Below are 20,392 nucleotides of genomic sequence, written 5' to 3'. Positions count from 1 at the left end.
ATAGATTGATCAGAGTGGAGGACTCCCAATTGGTGGGTCACAGCCCAAAAGTGGGTCCTGGGTCTATTCTGAATGGACTGCAAATGACTTGCAATCATGTCAAGTTTGTAAAAAAAATTACACTTATTTTAAGTACAGTGAATTTCCAGCACATAGCTTTTATATATGTTATTGTTATTATTTTATATTAGCGATGAGCTGAAGTTGACTAATTGAAAATGTATCTATTGAGCAGTGTCTCTATTTTTCTTAAAGTTTGTACCAAATTAGACACATTTTTCCAGAAGACTGTATGGATATTTTTAGGAGGAATGAATCAGACATTACAGACCTGTAAAGTAAAGTGTTACCAAGGTAACTGTTTCATTGTGGGTGCTTTATTATTGTGTTTACTTTATGGCAAAACTTTTAAAAAATCATGTTTTTATATGTCCTTGTTGTAAAAGCTATATCTAAGCCACACTGTAGCGTACTTTTTTCATTCTGACTCAACATACATAAGGATACGTTCACAATTTTCAAGCCTATCCTAAAACATTGCTCACATGCCAATACGTACATTAAAAGACAAATTTGTTGCTGTGACGATTTCTCTCCTTACTGACTGTAGATAGATCCCTTCCTCACATGATAAACAGAAAACTAGCAGTCTGAGTTTGCCAGATTAAGTGGATATCTTCCAAAGTCTTGAGTAAGAAACTCCCTCTTTGTGTTCCCATGTCTCTGCTGCAGCTCAGCAAGTAAACAGTGTCTATGCAAACACAAAGACTGTGACTTGATACTGGCTTTAGCTGACTTTAAAAGGTATTTCTGCACAGCACAAAGACTGCGGATTTCCCCCCCTCTCTTACATTACAGTCGCAGTAAGAAGGGATCATTTCAGTGTGAACAGAAGGAATAATTACAGCAACCAATAACACCTTCATCGTACACATGGGTATGTGAGCATTGTTTTGAGACAGACTTGAAAAAATGTCATCCTTTAAAGGAGACAAATCAAGAATGACATGGATAAACAAGTGATGTGTAAAACTTTCTCTGTGGCTTTTCCATCACAGCATCTTATTAAACTTCCTGGCACTGTGAGATCAGATTCAGGCCAGTGAAGCAGCAAACAGCAGGCTCTGGTCCCATCATGCACCTCTTCTGTGCTCCACTAAGCGGCACCAGCATCTATTAAATGTTTGTCCATGACTGGGGTTTGTTGATCAAAGAAAACAACATCATGTGCCGTGGCCCAAACTCACACAGCAGCCACACGATCATAAAGAACACAACTTTAGTGTTAGAGGCAGAGAGAGGAAGCTGTGGGTGTTTCTTTGGTCCAACACAGAAACACTCTGACAAAAAACAGGAGTGCTAACTGACACTCGTATGAATAAAACAAAAGACAAAAGAGCAGTTATCACAACAATAGAATTTATTGCATGAAAGCAGATTAAAAGCAACGAGACTACAGCTTATTAAGTGACTATAGTCATGTCTGGATGGACACGTGCATGTTTAATCAGCAAACAAAGAGTGCATAAGCTGGTGTGTTTGTATGAGTTATATACAATAGAGTGAAATCTGATGAGCGTGAATTTGTGACAGTGTGTGTGTGCAATGAAGTGAAGCCATATTCTCAAAGTGCCTTTCCAATACTACAGATTATGCAGTGTGAAGGAGAGTGGAGAGGGCGGAGCAGATGAGCAAAGTGACACCTACCCTCCATCAGATGTGTGTGGTAGTGTGTGATGGTCTGTGTGCGGGTGAGCATGCTTATTGGAGTGTGTGTCTGAGGGGGGCAGAGGGTGAGACTGAGGGCTGCTGAGCGTGTCAGATAAAGACGGAGCGTCCAAGACGTTGTCTGCTGGATACAGCTGCATCACTGCCCCCTCCTGGCCACCCTCCTTACTGCAGGACTGGCAGCTACAGTGGAAGATCCTCTCCACCAGCTTATCCACACGAGGAGACTCTTCACTGCCCGGGCACTCCAGAGTCACCTGTTTACATACACATACAATTAAATACATACAAATACATATGTACATACAAAGAGACAGATAGTTGAGTGGTTTGGTTTCATATCTGGACGTACAAAGTAAATGGCTATCAGATTTCTGCTGCTGCGCTTAACTTTACAACTTAAATCTTCCACTTTGTTATATATTGAGTAGTAGCAGCGTTTCAATTGTTTGGCTTTCAAGCATTTTTTTAAATTAGTTTTCATATATATATTTAATATTGTTTTTGTGTCATTGACTATTGTTGCTAGTCATTGTCATCATTGTATTATATTTGCATGAACTGGCTTCATGATAACCTGAAGTTGAAGTTAGGGCTAACAATGCTAACAATAAGCAGCATCTACAATTAACCCTACTCTACTCTAACCCTTTGAACCCTGAGCAAATTGCCTTGACTTCTTTCAAAAACACAGGAAGAGAGCAGTGAGCAACAAAAGAAGAAATTACCTAAAAAATAAGGCAAGAAATTAGCAAAAAGAAAAAATTTAAAACAAGAAAATTATTAAAAAAGAAAGAAAGTTAAAAACAAACACGGAAATGACCTGGAAAGAGTGCTTGAAAATTATAATAATTATGTGACATAATTTTAAAATGTAATGATAATAATAGTTATAAATATCATTTACCTCTTTCTTTTACCCCTACATTTTTTTTGCAAATAATTTTCTAAATCTATGATTTTTTTTTTTGCAATTTGCGGGACATTTCTTACCAAGTTGATCATTGCCTTTTTTCCTATGTTTCTGAAAGAAATCACACCAATTTGCTCAGGGTTCAAAGGTTTGAATACTTGCGAAAGGTGTCTGAAAGCAGCACAAGAGAAGTGATGTCACTTCAAGGTTTTAAATGGTTAAGACCTTTAAACCACTTAAAATTGAAGTTAAGACCAAACTTGTCTTGGAAATACACACCAAAAATGAAAATATGCTCTTTGTAAATAAACTTATGTCAGTTCCAAACGAACAATGAGGTAAAATGACAGTGATGATACTCTATGCTTTCCGTAAAAAAAAAAAACACACTAATGAGCAAGCTGGCTAGCAAGGTCTTAGTTTAACAATGCAGTCTCACTGCATGATTGAAATGCACAGAGGGGGCTAAAATAGGGGCAAATCATGCACACAGGTGTTATACCAAAGTCTTTTCTGCATTCGAATATTGTTTCCCCCCTCTTAAAATGATGTTTCCCGTCGCAGCAACACTGTAAATTCTTGTGGTGACGTTACTAAAAAACACTTAAGACCCATGCAATTTATTAGTGAATGTATTTACAGTAAGACAGGACTATTTAGGACTTTTTAAGGCCACTATGACAACACTTTCTTTCCTGCCCTACAAAACAAAGTAAATAAAACCATTTAAAAACACTAAAAGGTGAAAGAACTATATTAACTACTTCAGAAATTAAATTTAAAAAATTCTGAACAAAAAAAAACTTTTTTATTTATTTGTATTTGGTGATTTATAACTTATTTTACGTATTGTATTCATTGAAATATTTGATTTTGTTTTATTTTTAACTACCTTCCTTTCTGAAGAAATCTGATTTTTACAAAATGGACATACTGCCACTGTATATGTGGATGGATGGATGGATGGATGGATGGATAGATGGATGGATGGATGTGTGTGTGTTTGGTAAAACTCTGACTCCTTAGTGTTGTGTTTTTTGCTTTGTTAAAGACTGTTATATCTTCACAATAATACAATTATTGCGCCATTCTTGTATTGTCAGAGGAATAAATATAAAATAAACAGAGAAGATACAAGCCCCCTGTAAGCCTCAGTGTTGCACAAGCTGTTCCTGCTCTCCAGACCTCACACAACTTCCCCTCACTGTTTCCATTATCCATTGAAAATGATCATTCAGCAGTTTTATCAAGATCTACCACCAAGTGCCAAACCAGCATGGAGCGGTGTCCTCTTTCATGAGAGCTGACTTTGTTTTGTATAAAGCTGAACTGCAACAACAATCACAACCACAGACATAAACATTCATTTCCACATAATTAGAAGTAAGGTGAGACTGCAAATGCACTTTCCCTGGCCCTCCTCAAGCAACAAAAATAGTTCAAAAATTAATTAATCTATCAGGTAACAGCAATCCACTCCAACAGATACAATATTTTCCACTGAAACATGAGGCGACCTCACCTGTGGTCGCACCCGCCTAGCCTACCTGGCAGCTGTCCAAACCACATACACCTCACTACAAAGCCTTTGTTGTCGCAAGACTGGATTCCTTCTGGCGAACAGGGACAATGAACTTCAGCGGAATATAAAATACAGTCTCAGGGTTCACAGGGAACCGCAAAAATTGTGAGACAAATCTTTTCAAAATCCTCAATTTATGTTTTTTCTCCTGCTCCATGTTTGCCAGTGGGCAGCGTTGCTTTCATGTCGGAAACTTGTGGTTTTGTGTGTGAGTCTGACAAGTCGGTGTTGGTGTGTGCCTGCTACATGAGCTAATGTGCAATAAATCTTACCACTTCCCACTGTGTCTGGGCAGGCATGCAGGAGTCACAGTGCACCAGAGACTCGGTCGACTGTGGGAATGTGTTGGGGACGCTGTAGCTGAAACACTGGCCCAGACAAGCTCTATGAGGAGGACACAGTGTGTTAATGTGTGATTCAACTGCACGACAAGAGTGTTCATACCTGCGTAAGCAAGAGCTGTTAGCGGATGTCTGGTAGCCTCAGGTCAGACACAAAGTCACAAAACGGAGACTTGTTAGTCACATATGTTAGGTAAATCACAAGTCAACTTCTCATCATAAATACAAATCATGACAAAGATTATGAGAATATGTCCTTCCCCAAATACTATTGTGTTGAACATAGGAAGTAATGTGCAAAACTTGTACATACTGTATGTCGCCGTGGGGACGACAACTAAGAGAAGAACACATATCAGTATTTCCTGAGTGGGCATTACTAAAATAACTAATGAACTGTTTTAAGTTCAATGACTTGAAGGCAGCATATGAATTGTTTCAAGGCCCACAGTGTTACATTTTTAAGTTTTGACCACAGATCAAGTAGACAAGTTAAAAACAAGTGTGAATTCGCAATAGCTGCAGCCACATATGTGCATCCATGTGTTCATGCATTCACACTAGGGGTGCAGCAGTGTACCATGAAACTGAACACCATGGTATGAAAATTGACGGTTATCACACCGTGTACATCCTGCTTATCTACTGTACTAAAAAAAAAAATCCAACCAAACTGTGAATCTCACCTGCATGTCTGCATTTCCTTTCCTCCTAAACTGCCTGTCAGATTTTTTAACACTTACTTCAATTAAAAAAACTCTTCTGTCTTGATTCCTTTAAGGGTCACTGTCACTTGATAATAATAATATTAATAATATTTGTGTAACATTGTATATAATACTGTGATATTTTCTGAGACAACTCTAATTCAGTCACACACAACCTCACACACACTGGACTCCATGCCAAATTTCAGCCACCTAGGGCAAAAACTGTGGTGGCCAAAGTGTGGGGAAATTTTTATGGGCCGACTGACCAACCGACCAAGCTACAGAGCTGCTGGGTGCAGCTATAAAATCTGGTGCTTTTCTATTTTTGTCAACAAATTCCATGTAAAGAACAAAACAAACAAGTATTTTGTTTGTCGCCAAACCCTTCGATTGCTCAACTGTTTGTCCAGAACCATCAAGAGCACATGACATTACTGAGCCACATTGTTGCACTGATCCGTCATTAACATGTAAATATTCACCAGAGCAACAAAGCAGTGGCTGAAAATAGTCCCAAAATAGAAGCACTGTTTACTTCTGTTTAAGTATTGTTTGCGAAAACGTACAAGTGTCCAAGTGAAACATGTCCAGCTGTTTGAGTGTGTTTTGTTGTTTTTATTTAGTCTTCCTTTAAAATGAAAGTTTACATTCATGACCCCTTTCTAAAGATTTATGATGGGCTTTTGGCTGAATGCCACAAATAGGTTAGTAAAGTCAGAAAGTGTTGAGAGACAGACCAACTCGTTGTTGGTTTCAGTCTTTTCATGGAATGTGTTGACAATAACAAACATTAATATCGCCAGTTGGCCTTTAATAATAACGTCTGCTGTCTTCTCAAGAATTTTTTAAAGCCATGCAGGCTGCCACTGATTTACATTCAATTCAGGTATGTATAGAATTCACCATGCAGAGCTGGAACTTGTTTGGAGTAGTGTAGTGTAAGCAATTTGTTATTTCTTCATACTTCAAGTGTAATGGATGGAGTAGCTTTCTCACACAAGTTTCAAGTCTCTGCAAGCTGTCTGCAAGAAGTATTTAACTTCCTATGACACAGAAAATAACAAAACTCTGAAATAGTGCTGTGTGTTTAAAATCATGGCTGGTAATAACTTAAAATATGTGTTTGTTGTAAACTGACTATAACCTGCAATGTCACTACAATGTGTCACTTTAAGTTGAAGTGCAGCACTTCCTCATTGTCAAACAGACTGAATGAGGCACGACTGTGAGGACGCAACTCATTGACATCTAGACATTTCTGCGTTATTCACTTTTTTCAGCTGCAGAGAGATCGTCACACAGAGAGAGACAGAGAGGGCCTTCATCCTGACCTGTTTTGAATAGAGCGAGGCTGACATCCCGTGTGCCCGACTATCTGTGTGATGTTCTTGGCTTCGCACCAGGCGCTCTTGTCAGGGAACAGCGCCAGGCGGTTGATGTGTGCAGGCGGTGCCGCTGAATACAGTGCAAACAGTGCCCAACAAATCAGAATCCTCTGCCACATGACTGCACCTAAAGGGGCGGAAAACCACAGCATGTTACCGCTCTGCTAACCTTGTTACACAGGAAAACACACTGAAAAGAGTAGTCACAAAATGTCTTTTTGTTTTCTGGCTTTACAGTGAATACGAAATGTGGACTTTGCATATCCCTGCAGATGTGGATTGACAACTTCGTGGTGATTAGCAGGTTGAAACCCAGGGGTCCATGTGCTTTGTATTTTTCCCGTGGTTGCCTCATTTGAATGAAGAGACAACTTCCCAATGATCTGAATAACCAGCTGCACAGTGAACATTTTACTGCGTTCATATTGCCCAAAAAGACACAATCCCATGGGGGAGGGAGGCAAATGTCTGCTCCATACCACCTGACTCAGTCTGTCCTCTGCTCTGTTTCACTCTCTTCTTTAAAAATACCTCAACCCCTCACGTCATTTACAACCTACAAAATCGTTTTCTCCTGCTGCTAATAAAAAAAGTGTCTGTGGTCACCCACGTTGACTACTTTAGGCAGTTTTCAGCACTTCCATATGTCTCTGACACAAGAAACACTGTCCACAGGAATCAGTACCCCTCCTTATCTATTGTGTATAGATATAAAAGACAAGGGGTGGCTGGGTGTGCTGATGTGAGGGGGAGGACTTGGATTATTAATGAAATGCTATATTTTTTTGACAGACTTCAAGAGCTCAGGCTGCTGTCTTTAAACGCAGCACAGGCAGACTGACAGACTTAAAGTGGTAATGCATTACAGTAACAGAAGTTATCTTACAAATACAGTAATAGAGATGTAGGTTATGACTAAATATTTTTTTAACGACATTTTTTTGTTTTATAATGCTATATCTTTTTTGAAAGACTTCATGAGTTCAGACTACTGTCTTTAAACGCAGCACACATACTAAGCGGAGTGGCGTTTAAGTGATAATACGTTACAGTAACGAAAAATGTAGCTAACGTCCCTCTTTCAAATACAGTAATAGAAACATGTGTTACAGCTAAAAAGTCGTTACATTTCCACGACCTTTTCTTGTTGTTTTATACTGGTATATTTTTTGACAGGCTTCAAGAGGCCAGGCTACTGTCTTTAAACGCAGCACAGGCAGACTGACAGACTTGAAAAGATAACGCGTTACAGTTAACGTTCCTCTTTCAAATACAGTATGTTATGACTAAATACTCTTAATTTTTCCACGACATTTTTTGTTTTATACTGCTATATCTTTTTTGACAGACTTCAGGAGTTCTAGCTGCTGCCTTTAAACGCAGCACGCAGACAGAGCGGAGTGGCGTTCAAGTGATAACACGTTAACGTTACAGTAACGGAAAAGTTAGCTAACATCTCTCTTCCAAATACAGTTACAAAGTTATAACTAAAAACTCGTTATTTTAACGTCATTTTTTATAAGTTTGCACGGTTAAATCTGAATTTGAACAGTGTGCTACCCACAATCCCCCGTGAGGGATCAGTACCCAGTAACGTTAAGCTAATGTAACGTATGTAGCGACCGTTACTTCAAGTTAACGGCTGGACAGGCAAGATGTCAAGGCATTGTTGGCTTACTTTTATTTATCATGCTTTGATTTAGTCATGTAGTTTAAGAAAAGTTATTATTTCAGTTTATTTTAGCTGGTAAGGTGCCGTGTCTTTCTCCGAGTTACCTCGGAAGGTAAGGAGAAGCTCCAACCGTCATTTTAAACAAGTGTCGCAGCTACCTAACGGTTAAAAGGCAACCTAGCTAGGAGAAAAGTACCGTAACGTGCGCTTAGCTACAGTAACGAGCGTACGTATAACTTGTCTTTTTAAAGTAGTTACGAGTAGACTAATTAAGTACTTTTTAAGTAACGAGACCCTGAGACACTTACCACCGCTCACCGACCCCGGGGAACAGCCAGTTGAGCACTGCGCAACGTCCCGCTGAGCTCAGCCCCCTCACCGAAACCTGGACCCGGGCTCCTAAAACCTGAGGATGCGGGCTGCAGTCGGATATCACCGTGCGCTGATAATTAAAGGAAAAAGTGAGCACTTCGTCAGCGGCGAGGATACATCCGAGCCCAGTCTGTCATAAAACAGTTACATCATCTGGAAAGAAAGAGAAGCGTCCGTCCGACGGGGAAGGATGGGGAGACGGGGTAAGTTATGAGCGCTATCTCATCCCTCAGTCCATCAGCTCAGACCGTCCCTCCCCTTTGTTCTCTTCCCGTGCAGTGTTAAATTCCCCCGTAACTCCACTGAAAAACACTTTCCAACTTGTTGTCTTTTGTTGTAAAACTCTGTAGCAGGGGTGAGGCGCGGCTGAGCCCTCAGACAGGGGCCCTGCTGTGCCGTTTCTGGACGAAAGAAAGCGGGGAAGAGGAGAAGGAGGAGGAGGAGGAAAGGGGGCTGTTAGGAAGGTTTCAAATGTTTCCCAAAGTAGGAGCGAGGCGAGACTGCAGATCAGATTTACAGGAGAAAAATGCAAATATAACAACATTACACAAACAGGACGCATTTACAGTCATGTGTTAAGTTTGCACATACATCTGGCGCTCCTTTGCTAACATGTGTTTTTAGATTTTGCAATTGAAACAGTGTGATCATGCAATACAACTGGGAAACAGATGTGGATCAATGCTCTGATCCATTCCTCTGATTACCTTTAGGAAGTTGAAATGATATCAACAGCAGGTTATTTAACCATAAGCTCATGACAACTTGATCTAATTAAGGCCACTCAATATGTTCGGAGTGAAACCACTGACACACTCATGAGCACGAGTTGCTGAAAGGCATTATGTTCCCTGGCTTTGCTGACCCATGAGTCTTTTAAAACCCTATTGAAATGGGAATATAGGACCTAACATTTGAGTTATGATGCCCCAGTCAGCTACTGGCAGTGGAGGACTCAGGCTGTGTGAGGAGCAGGGGCAAAACAATTGAACTAGCTACTTGAAAGAGTTAGACACATTTTCAGCACAAGCAAAAGGTTTTACTAAATTAAAAAGTAATGAATAATACATAATGTTTTAGTTTAACCACTGTGTTGATTCAAGTGCCTCAACTATTATTCAAAATGCAACACAGGGTGCATAATTATACTTATGTGAGTAGTCATGGAAAGCCAAAAGAGAGGGACTATGTGTAACTCTTAGGACCCGGCTATGGTTCTTGATACCTTTAAGGTATGCACCAGTGCACATTAAGTTTCTGAGCATGTAGGGCTGACAATATGGCATTGCATCATATTTCCTCAATTTTAAAGCCACCCTAGACAGCACTGCATCACGTTTTCTTTACTCGAATGAAACCCCTAGAGGGCCTTTCATCAGTAGTATTCAGTGGAGAGAGACGTATTCAGATTCCCAAGAGAAAATAGCCAACATGCACACCACAAGGGCTGGGTATCAGCACTCAATACCTTTAAGGTATCGACTGATATAACCCAGTATCACATGGTAGTGAAATGTCGCCAGTCAAACAATACCTACACTCGATCATTTTTGCACCAGGGGTCTGATCCCAGACCATCCCGACTCACTGCCGCATTAACAAACTTTATGTTGCTGCCATGTCTGGAGCCACTGTCCTCCCGGTGAACAGTCAGTTTAACATCTGCCCGGTTAGCATGAGCTAACACAGCAGCAGCTAACATCCAACACACTAACACCAAAATGGCTGGACACTTAAACCCCTTAATAACTGTTTGGTAACATTAACATTAAGAGTATTGAATAAGGTACTCTATTTATATCGGTATAACTTTAAAGGTACTGGCATTGTAATTTTTTTGACAATACCAGCCCTGCACACCAGTGTTAAATTATACTCCCTTAAAAGTTCTGTAAAAGTTGCAATTACTGTAAGCAAAAGTCCAAAAGCAGTCCAAAGCAAAGTAAGCATTATTAATTGCATTTACTTAAGTATTTATACAGAGTGAAGGTACTTGTACTTTTTCATTTTATGTTACTTTAAAACTCTACCACTACATTTCGTGGGTTTATAAGTACATAAAAAATGGCATAGCCTACTTTTTACTCCAGTACATTCATTTCATTCAGTTATATGAACTTCATAAAAGATTTTACATACAAATTATATGATCAGATTAAAAAATACAATGCAATGTTTTACTTAAAACTACCCAACAGTATATTATGTGGTCAAATTAGCTCCCCCAACTACAGCAGTAAAATTATACTTCCTCATGAAAACACAAGTAATAATAATCTAATGATATCATAGTATAACAATCACAGGGGCTATTTTTCTGCTTTGTGTAATTTTACTTTTGATACCCATAAGGACATTTAACCAATAATGCTTTCAAAGACATTCCCACTGCCAGACTTTTATTTGTCATCGAGTAGCTATTTTTAATGTGGTATTGCTGCTTTTACTTAAAAGATCTGAATACAGCAGCATCAGCTACAGCAGCTCCAGGCCAGAGTCGTGCAGCAGCACACATGGCATGTCTGGTCTTAGATTTCATGCCAGACATTAACCAACACTGACTGAACAGTTTTGAGCCATTAGATGAACAAATGTGATTAAGTAGCTTTATTAGACTGGTAATTATGATTCATCAAGGAGAATTTTTCAGACAGGCACAGACAGGTACCATGTGATGAGTTTGACTGCCTTGTTACACCTCAGCTCTGTCACTGATGGTCCCCCTCACCCTCCCGCACACCATTCCTGCACTTCATCTTACCTGCTTACAGGTGTTCAGCCTGGCTTGTGTCCATAAGCGCCCCTATCTTTCTCACGCTTCACTTGCAAACAAATATTTAAATGGACAGGAGATGAGTGACATGGCTTAATTCCTGGCGTTGTTTATTATGTGCTTACATTGCTGAGAAAACTGTTACGGTGATGGAGAGTGGAAAATCTGAGTGTGTGCATTAGAGCAGGCGTGCATGCGTCAATGTTGTCTTTGATGTGAAAGTGTAAACCATGTGTTATGTTCGGAGTGCAAAGTGCAGAACTCACCTGTTAGTAATAAGACCGAGCTTCAGTCCAGAAATGGCATTCCTCTGCATTCCACGGATTCTGCTTCACCAGGGGGCTGGATAAACGTGTGCGCCTGCACACGCTCACACAAACAATCCCTCTTCTCTCCTAGCAGGCCCATGCAACCACACATAAGTGATCAATCACACTCAAAACAATCTCGCCCAACAGACTCATGGCCAACGAATACACAAGACGTAAGAGATTCTTCCTGATATGTAGACGCATGCTTTTCCAACTCTCTGTGAAGAAAGCAGTCACGGTCACAACAAACGGTCTTACCCAACTCACGCAACTTAAAACAGGACTACAAATCATGGCATACTGTGCAAATGCTTTATCTAGCATGACTGGAGATCAGACTGGGTTACTTCCCTGTCTTCAGAAAGGAATCTAGAAACCCACATCTATAAATAAGAAAACTATAAGACAAAGTTCATCTCACACAAAGGTATGCAAACTTTTAAAGTCTCTTTCAACTCTAGCATTGGTCTTCCACCAACTGTACTTTTTTTTATTCCATCAATCTGTGCAACTTTTCATCCTCCCACTCTCTAACAGGGCTGCAGATGCTGAACCTGGCCCTCATTCCAAAACAGCAGGAGTTCGAGTCTCCCAGCTCATTAACACAAAAACTTACCTCCCACCCCCAAACCACATTTCATTCTCCTCAAACATGCACGCAGAAAAAAGAGAGAGAGAAACAGAGAGAGTTTTCCACAATCGCTTTATTAAATACACAATGACTGCCATGTGATAAACACAGTGAGGGCATCACTGGACATTAGTGCCAGGACAGAAATGAGCAGCAAAACAACAACACAGAAATGAAAGGGGAACTTCATGGGAAATCCTGATCATCTTTAGTCCTTCTTTACTGGTCCTGTAAATAAGCACACAGAAAAATCATAAAGCATGATGTGTTAGTGTGTCACAAACCTCTAACAATCAATACACTTTACCATCTGAGCTCACCTTAACCATTCTGCCATGAACCAGGTATGGTGACCTGAAGTCATGCTGGCAGTTGGCGTATCCCATGCCCAGTCCCAAACCTGAGCCAAACGAGACCGGCCATGTGCGACCTAGGGAGAAAAACAGTCACCCATGAATGATGTTTTTAAGTAGTGCTTACACCACTTCCCCCTTCCATTGACCAGTTCACCTTAGACAGAGCACTTACGTTTAAAGAGAAGGACGGAGAACACAACACCCACAGCAAGGCCGGTTACTGCAAAGAGGAAGAAAAAAAAGAAAGTGATTAAACTCCACTTCCAAAAAATATTTTATTTTAGTGCTTAAGTAATGTGATCATGTCTGATCCCGTATAAAACCAGCTGGCATAGATGTAAATCTGCTGTAATGAGGTCAGTGGGGTGCCGCTATTATGTTTGATGCAAGAGTTGGTAAATAGCACAAGTTAGCAAGACATTGCTCTCATTAGGAAAACAGAGGGAGAGAAAAAACAGCAAGAGCACAACCTTCCAAGAAAAAAAAAGAAAACAGTAAAAGGGGTGCAAGAGAGGGGGAAGTGAGTTAAAAGGAGCAACGACAGTGTCCATGAGGCAGAGGGCAGAGGAGGTAACAGGTCAGAGAGTGCACACGTGTAGGTAAGCAATGTACGGTCACAAAGGTTCGTCCGTGGCACAGAAGTTGGCGAAGTTGTTTGAAGTGCTCAGACCAGAGCGGGATCTTGAGGAGGAATGTGTTTGTGCGCTTAACTTCACCTCACTGCAGGCCACACCACACCCAACAGCAGGCCAGCCAGCACAGAAAACACATAAAAAAACAGTCATTTGGGCCCCTCCGACTCTTAATTGGATTCAGGGAGCTATGCAGCATGACCGATTTGCCTGAACCAGAACCCTCAGACTGTTCTCTATTACACAACTTACAAATGTCAAACAAGACCACATAAGACTCCGTGCACCCTCACTATCATTAGATCAACAATAAATCTTTGTCCTCTGCGTCCATTTCGAGCGAAGATTTAGTTAAACTTAAGGTTCTCCGTCTGTTGCAGCCTCTGCCTTTCTTTGCTCTTCAGCCAGAGCAGTTTTGAAGGCCCTGATTTTCCACTGACAGTAATACAGTAAAAGCACTGGCAAAATACGAGGGCTGATCAACATCTCATTTTGGCGTCCTTTCTCTTTGTGTGGACGTCTCCAAGTGGGATGGATTATAACAAAAACATTTGTGCTGCAGTAGAGTGAACTGTATAACCCACAGGCCAGAAAATACGCACTAGGTTTTCTCTGAAAATAAAGTCCAGAGCTGTTTAATGGTATTGTTATTGATTCAGTCGTTATTCCAAGTATTTGCTGGAAATGGCATCAATAAAGCCATTCGTTTTCAATCAAAGTGATTTGGTGAATTTAGTTAATCAAATTTGAGTTGTATAACACATTGAAATTTTAAAATGATTGTGACAGCACAGCACATTTCCTTGAAGAGCTAGTATTGTTTCTGTGTGCTGAAGAGAACACTAGGATCTGCACATTTGAGTGAAAAAATATTTCCAAACATGACCTTGTAATTGTGAAGTTATACAGATAACCTTCTTTAAATTACAGCTGCTCTTACTTCTCTTGCTTTTAGTCATGCTAGCAGCCTTGGTTCAAGACATGGCGACTTCGACTCGTTCAGTTAGTCCACCATTTTAGTCCTGACTGAAATATCTCAACATCTACAGGATGGATTGGCATGAAATTCTGTACACTCATTCATGGTGCCCTTTGGATAATATGTTATGACACAGGTCAAAATTTAAATGTATGCAAAACCTTGGTTTATGACCTGTCCTTGACTAATGACATACCCGTCAGCCTCAGCTGTACTTAGTGTCTTATGCTAATAAGCAAATGTCAGCATGCTAAAGTGCTTTCATAAGATGGTGAACATGGTGAAAAATACACATTAAATATCAGCATTGTCATTGGGTACATGTTAGCATAGATGTAGTTAGGTCTACTGCTGCTTGTCTGTCTCATTTTAACATTGTTTTGATGTTCCTCAAATGAAGTACCATGTTTCCAATAAACACAGTTGTTTCCTGTTATGCAGAGGATGTTTCTGATTGTCTGCCTCCCTACCATCAATGCACAGGCAATTCACCCTGTCCCTTTACAACAAGTTGGATTTGACTTCTCTCATGTGCTTTTAACTTGTGTCATTGGCCAGTATATATTAGCTCTCTTCCCTTGCTGTACAGGGCATATTTTTTGCAGGATATCTAAAAGTTTTACCATATAATCTGAACCTGTGGCACTAAATATAAAATGCAGTATAAAGGCACCAGAGGAAGCCAACCTTTTATGTTATGGTCTCAGATTTAGAAATGTATTATACTGTATTAAAATGCTAGGAATTATTAACCAACATACACAGTGCTACACAGAATATGCCAGTATCTTCCTGAGCAATCACAGAAAGTCAGGACTAACTACAGACTTTTACACAAGCCCCTGAGCAGAACATATGCTGCAGACTTTCTCTGGCTACCAGAGACACCTTGGCACAGCTGGCAGTTTGTTACATCAAGCGAGCTCAAAGAAATGCCACAATGCAGATGTTTTTCCTCCCAGCAAGAAACATATTTCATTGTGCTGACATTGACGTCACTGCATGTCGTTTGGGACAGACTGCTGGGCCAACACGGTTCCAAACACCACAGGTAAACTGTGCATAAAGATCCCATGGTGATCTGCTCAACGCTGTTTCATCAGCGATGGGGGAAACCAAAACATCTATGGAGTTACTGCGGGGTTGATGGGTTTTTTTTTATGTAGGCAGATATGGAAATTAAAATCGCCCTTGTTCCCTCAACAAAAATACAATGGGGATTTTCCGTCTGATTTTGGATCACTGCAGAAAATAAGCCCTAGCAAATATATATTTATGATACTGTAAAATAAACTTAAAAAAGCTAGTGTTGGGCTGTAAACACAATACATCATGGTCGCATGACTAAAGTCACCACCACAACGAGGCTGTAAAGCTGTGGATGTGATGACATTCTGTAGTCTCATTCGGCCACTTGTTAGCCAGCACCTAAAAGCTTCAAAATGCATAAGTGGGGTATTACTGATGAATTTTATGTTGTAGAACAGGGTTGGAAATTAACTTTTTGTCCACCTGACACTGTGGCTGGTGGATTTGAAACTCTACCAGCCACTCAATAGATTGCAATTATTTATTTGTCTGATGAGTGAAGAAAATCTAGCAGCCACTTGCATATTTTACAGGCATTTGGCTGGTAGCTGGTGTTAATCTCCAGCCCTGTTGCAGAACCAAACATGAAAGTCTCTTAAGCTTGTGTTAACCACTGACCCATTCATAAACACACTGACTTCAGGATGAGGGAACTGGGAGTGCTAAAATGCTAATTCATTTCCAGATTTTATGACTAACTCCTTCAGCACTTTATAATTTTAATATGACATTCTCAAATAAAAATGCTGTTTATGTTGTTACTTAAATGGTTTTGGCAATAAATTCAAACATGTCTGTTGTTTAGTAAGGACAGACCGATACATTGGCCGGCCGATGTATCGGTTTTTTACTTGTATCGGCATTGGCCGATACGCGCGTGGGTTCGCGGATTTATTTTTCCCTGGCACTTTTTTTCATTTGAAAGTATGTGGTCAAGTTGAACAAAGCTGTTGAATCCTACTGTGTACAGTAGCTGTTGTTATATTTATGCTTCAGCTTAAATATTTGTTTATTTTATAAAGACATTACTGGAAGATTTAAGAGCACTGAACTCTTTTTTTTATTTGAATGTATAATAATAATAATAATAATAATAATAATAATAATAATAATAATAATATTCTACCTGTTCTACCTCAACTTTCCATCTTGTTTTAGTATTTTTTTACTGTTCAATAAATGTTTCTTATTTTAAACTTGAGACCAGTAATATTTGTTATCATTGTGTCATTTTTTTTATGTAAATTGAGGGAGCAAAAGCAGTATCGGCCCCAAATATCGGCTCAAGAAAATTGGCAGTCCATAATCAGTCATCGGCTAAGGGTGATGGAAAAAAATCGGTATCGGCATCGGCCCTAAAAAAATCCATATCGGTCTATCCCTATTGTTTAGTACTGTGTGTGTGTGTGTGTGTGTGTGTGTGTGTGTGTGTGTGTGTGTGTGTGTGTATGTATGTATATATATATATATATATATAAGTTGTTACATGTGTGCTGTTTTCAGTGTTTGGTAACTGCAGTACAATGAAAAAATCATGACTTCTTTAAGTCACAAACAGATTGTCTTCTTTCTGTCACTTGTTATTTTAAATGTAGACTTTATTTGTTGATCAGGTTTGTAGGTTGTTTGCGCCATACTAATGGGTTAAGCTGACAATGCCTTAGGGCAAATAATTTTGATTAAAATGATGTAAGGTTCATTTACTCCGGGATCAAAGCTCATGAGGCAGCTACAGATATTATAGGTTGAAGGTTTGTTTCTGTTTTCCAGCTAGTGCCTGAACCACTGGTGCATCAGCTGCAGAGACTGATGCTCAGAATCCTAACATCATATGCCAAATAAAAATGGAAATGTGCTTTAATAAATAGGAACACTGGTCACAAGTGCACCTTCACCAACACTGTCTTACAACAGAATTTCTCTCTACACTAAACTGGAACAACCTGAGGAGGCATCTTTTTCTTGCAGCCCTCCATCAACACTGAGCCAGCACATTTCCCACCCAGCTTTTTCAGATTGATCCCCTCTCCAGAGGGGATCAATCTGAAAAAGCTGGCATTGCATTTTAGTATTCACAAGGAAACATTGTGTAAAACAAGAACACATGTCCTCCCAGATAGGCTGGAGGCTGTGTAGCAGTAAAGCTTTCAAGACAGCTATCTATCACACCGCACAGCTGATGTCATTATCCTGTATTTAGATTTGTACGACAGGATTATATCATCTTTTATGCTCATTGTGTGACAACATGAGTGAATGAGAACAACTTACATGTGTCTTCAGCTGTATTACAACACAGTATGCAGAGAGATGGGCTCATAGATTTAGCAGTTTACAGTGATTTTTAGGTGTTTTAGTGGACTGAACCCATTTTATTGTGGATGTGGTCTCAACAAAACAGGTGCTTCTTTACCCTGTGACAGACCTGCTTTAGTTTTAAGCGCTACAACATCATTAATTCCAGAGTAGGACTGTTAGGCTCCTTGCTGCTACTTCTCTGTAAAATATAGATGTGGTTGATGGAGAGAAGTGAGACAGGCTGAATCAGGCCAGTAATCTCAGACTGAAAGTAGACAGACTGACCCTTTACGGCTGTGATACACCCTCCATACTCACGCTCACATAGTCTCTTTCCAGTCTGTTAATCAAGACACAGACTCTAGCTTGTATCCAAACGCTTTTTGGTCTTCTTTAAGCTTATAATTCCTTCCTCATAAAATAAAAACCACATTATCGTTGGTTTAATCCATTCAGCAGCGGTCAAGTACACATTTGACCTCAGTAAACTGTCCCAGCATGCTCACACAGACGTCCCGTAGAAAAGCACCTCAGCTGACTCGTAGCACCGCTTATTTACCAGGTGTAATATACCAAAGTATACCTAATGTAAGCGTGAAATAATAACATGTGTATGAAAGGGAATTTACCTGTTTTCACGGCTGTATCAGCAAGACAGCGGTCCCATTTCCGTCCGTGGTCGTCTGCCATGTTTTCAGCTGTCAGGGAGCTTCGCAGAGTATCGCGAGAAATGTACAGTCACGTGAACTCACCCCGCCACAACTGCAGTCCATATACACTTATAATATACACGCATATAATAGACATTTTAAGTGTTTTCCCATTTTTTGCACCTGAATTTTAAGATCTCTGCTCCTTAATTACCATTTACTTTAAGCAAACATCTCTTTTTCATGTTTTATTAATTTAATCAGTCAACAGATCATTCAATACATAGCTTATAACTTGGTTATATTGTAAAACGTATATAACACCATGCTTCTACACCTCCCTGTTTGGAAAGGTGCATTATATTAACACACTTGATAGAAATTATATGTATTGGCCCCTTTTATTTATGTTACTTTATTTGTCATAGTGGCATAATTTAAGTGTTAAACCTTTAGATAGCCCATTCAAAACTAATTTGATCACTTTTATCGCTGTCATTTTAGAAGGCTGCTCAATATATCTAACTTTATCTGATAAAAAGTTATGTATATTGCAGCCTCTTGCTAGCGTTAGTGTGTTAGTGGAAGTGTCCCTTACGCCACCCATATGCATATAGGCTAATGTATGCACAGGAAGTGATGCTACATACACAAAGTGTTGCACATCAGATGTATCAGGCTACTGAAAAGAAAAACAGGAGTTCCCCATTTACAAACAGTAATAGTATTCTGAGAATATCTACAACTGGATTAACTCTCTGTCTTTGAATATGTTTTGCCTGGAGGATAATCTAGATGTGGCATGTTTTGAGAAAGAACTTGCACCACACCTTCTAAGCTAATGAAAAACATATCTCGTTTTTCAAAAACACTCGATTGTGTTCACAGTAACACTAATCGTTTTTAGGATTTTAGCTGGATTTCTCCTCCTTTTATGAATTTCCAGCAGACTAGATGCTGGAAGTCAAAGTGCTGCTTTGCACTCACAGTCAATAATATACAGATGTGAGCCGGGGTTTACAGGAAGGTTTCCCATTTACAAACAATCCAGGATGCACGCACAGCTTCAGGGCAGAGAACATATTTGTACAAAGATGATGGAGATTTTTTAATTAGAACATTTTATAAATAATAAAAATAAGTAACTACATGGGTATACATTTGCATGGGTCACTTCCTCATGCTTTATTTTTTACAATAAACAATAGAAAGTAAATCCGAGAAATCATTGAAGTCATTTACCATTTAAAGTCATGAGTTTGAAGCTTTATCAAACCATATATGACTGTCACTAAAGTGATGGTTTATCCTGTGTGAAAATACCTGCAAACTAAAACAATTAATTGAAGGGCAGGTGAAAAAGTTGGGTGTTGGTTATCAGTCTGATCAGCAAGACTAGACACAGTGCATTCAGTGTGAACATATTTAAAAAATAAATCAATGCAAGAAAGCTATCACTAGGAACTGGCACAAAGAAACACCACCAACGAAGCACCAATGGCTAACAATTGTGGAAGAAATCTTTTTAATGGAGAAAGTGACACACGTATGGAGACTCCAAGAAGCACAACTAGAAAGAAAATGGGAAACACTGACTTTATACAAGACTGAACAACATGACACTGGACCTGAATAATAATCAATAGATGCACTAATCCTTATTAAGGCTGTAAAAATGTGTATTTACCCAAGCAGTTTTTGTTTTGTTATTATTTTTATATATTTTTTATTTTATTATGCTGTTGTAACTGACATGTCAATGTCACAAAAATGTTTTAATAAAGTGTTAAGTGAAACAAAAACAATAAATCAATAAATCAACCACCACAGATGTTGCCGAATCCACCACAGCACTCCATTAATAATACATGATCAACACATTTAGGTGCTGTATGGACATTTACATCATTGTACCTGGTTGTACAACTGAACAAAAATCTATAATACTAAACCTGAAGGAGTGTTTAAAA

The 20,392-nt window shown here is 39.4% G+C and overlaps 2 protein-coding genes across 3 annotated transcripts; both read right to left on the bottom strand.

Annotated features, from left to right (window-relative positions):
- Positions 1 to 1,399: 1,399 nt before the first annotated feature.
- Positions 1,400 to 8,778, bottom strand: nbl1 (NBL1, DAN family BMP antagonist). Its single transcript, XM_033626138.2, has 4 exons — positions 8,640 to 8,778; positions 6,606 to 6,786; positions 4,496 to 4,607; positions 1,400 to 1,985 (listed from the first exon to the last, which is right to left on the bottom strand). The coding sequence occupies exons 2-4, from the start codon at positions 6,776 to 6,778 to the stop codon at positions 1,704 to 1,706; spliced, it is 567 nt and encodes a 188-aa protein (XP_033482029.1). The 5' UTR covers positions 6,779 to 6,786; positions 8,640 to 8,778; the 3' UTR covers positions 1,400 to 1,703.
- A 3,695-nt stretch (positions 8,779 to 12,473) lies between these two features.
- LOC117256641 (MICOS complex subunit Mic10-like) lies at positions 12,474 to 18,517 on the bottom strand. Of its 2 annotated transcripts, XM_033626175.1 has the most exons (4): positions 18,402 to 18,517; positions 12,947 to 12,994; positions 12,739 to 12,848; positions 12,474 to 12,646 (listed from the first exon to the last, which is right to left on the bottom strand). In XM_033626175.1, the coding sequence occupies exons 1-4, from the start codon at positions 18,460 to 18,462 to the stop codon at positions 12,638 to 12,640; spliced, it is 228 nt and encodes a 75-aa protein (XP_033482066.1). In that variant the 5' UTR covers positions 18,463 to 18,517; the 3' UTR covers positions 12,474 to 12,637. The 2 variants fall into 2 exon arrangements, with proteins under 2 accessions (XP_033482066.1, XP_078024383.1); XM_078168257.1 differs by lacking the exon at positions 12,474 to 12,646 and having other exon boundaries at positions 12,712 to 12,848.
- Positions 18,518 to 20,392: the final 1,875 nt, after the last annotated feature.

The sequence above is a fragment of the Epinephelus lanceolatus genome, chromosome 1 (genome assembly GCF_041903045.1).
Source record: "Epinephelus lanceolatus isolate andai-2023 chromosome 1, ASM4190304v1, whole genome shotgun sequence".
Lineage (NCBI taxonomy): Eukaryota > Metazoa > Chordata > Actinopteri > Perciformes > Serranidae > Epinephelus > Epinephelus lanceolatus.
The sequence above is the reverse complement of the archived record's forward strand: the minus strand, read 5'-3'. Positions and strand labels throughout refer to the sequence as shown.

Excerpts from the sequence above, each read along its gene's own strand:
- nbl1 (XM_033626138.2), bottom strand. The coding sequence starts at position 6,778 with ATGTGGCAGAGGATTCTGATTTGTTGGGCACTGTTTGCACTGTATTCA. Across the intron at positions 4,608-6,605 it reads CCTCGCTCTATTCAAAACAG|AGCTTGTCTGGGCCAGTGTT; the intron begins GTCAGGATGAAG and ends TCCTCCTCATAG. Across the intron at positions 1,986-4,495 it reads CCCAGACACAGTGGGAAGTG|GTGACTCTGGAGTGCCCGGG; the intron begins GTAAGATTTATT and ends GTATGTAAACAG.
- LOC117256641 (XM_078168257.1), bottom strand. The coding sequence starts at position 18,462 with ATGGCAGACGACCACGGACGGAAATGGGACCGCTGTCTTGCTGATACA. Across the intron at positions 12,995-18,401 it reads TGATACAGCCGTGAAAACAG|TAACCGGCCTTGCTGTGGGT; the intron begins GTAAATTCCCTT and ends TCCTCTTTGCAG. Across the intron at positions 12,849-12,946 it reads CTCCGTCCTTCTCTTTAAAC|GTCGCACATGGCCGGTCTCG; the intron begins GTAAGTGCTCTG and ends TTTTCTCCCTAG.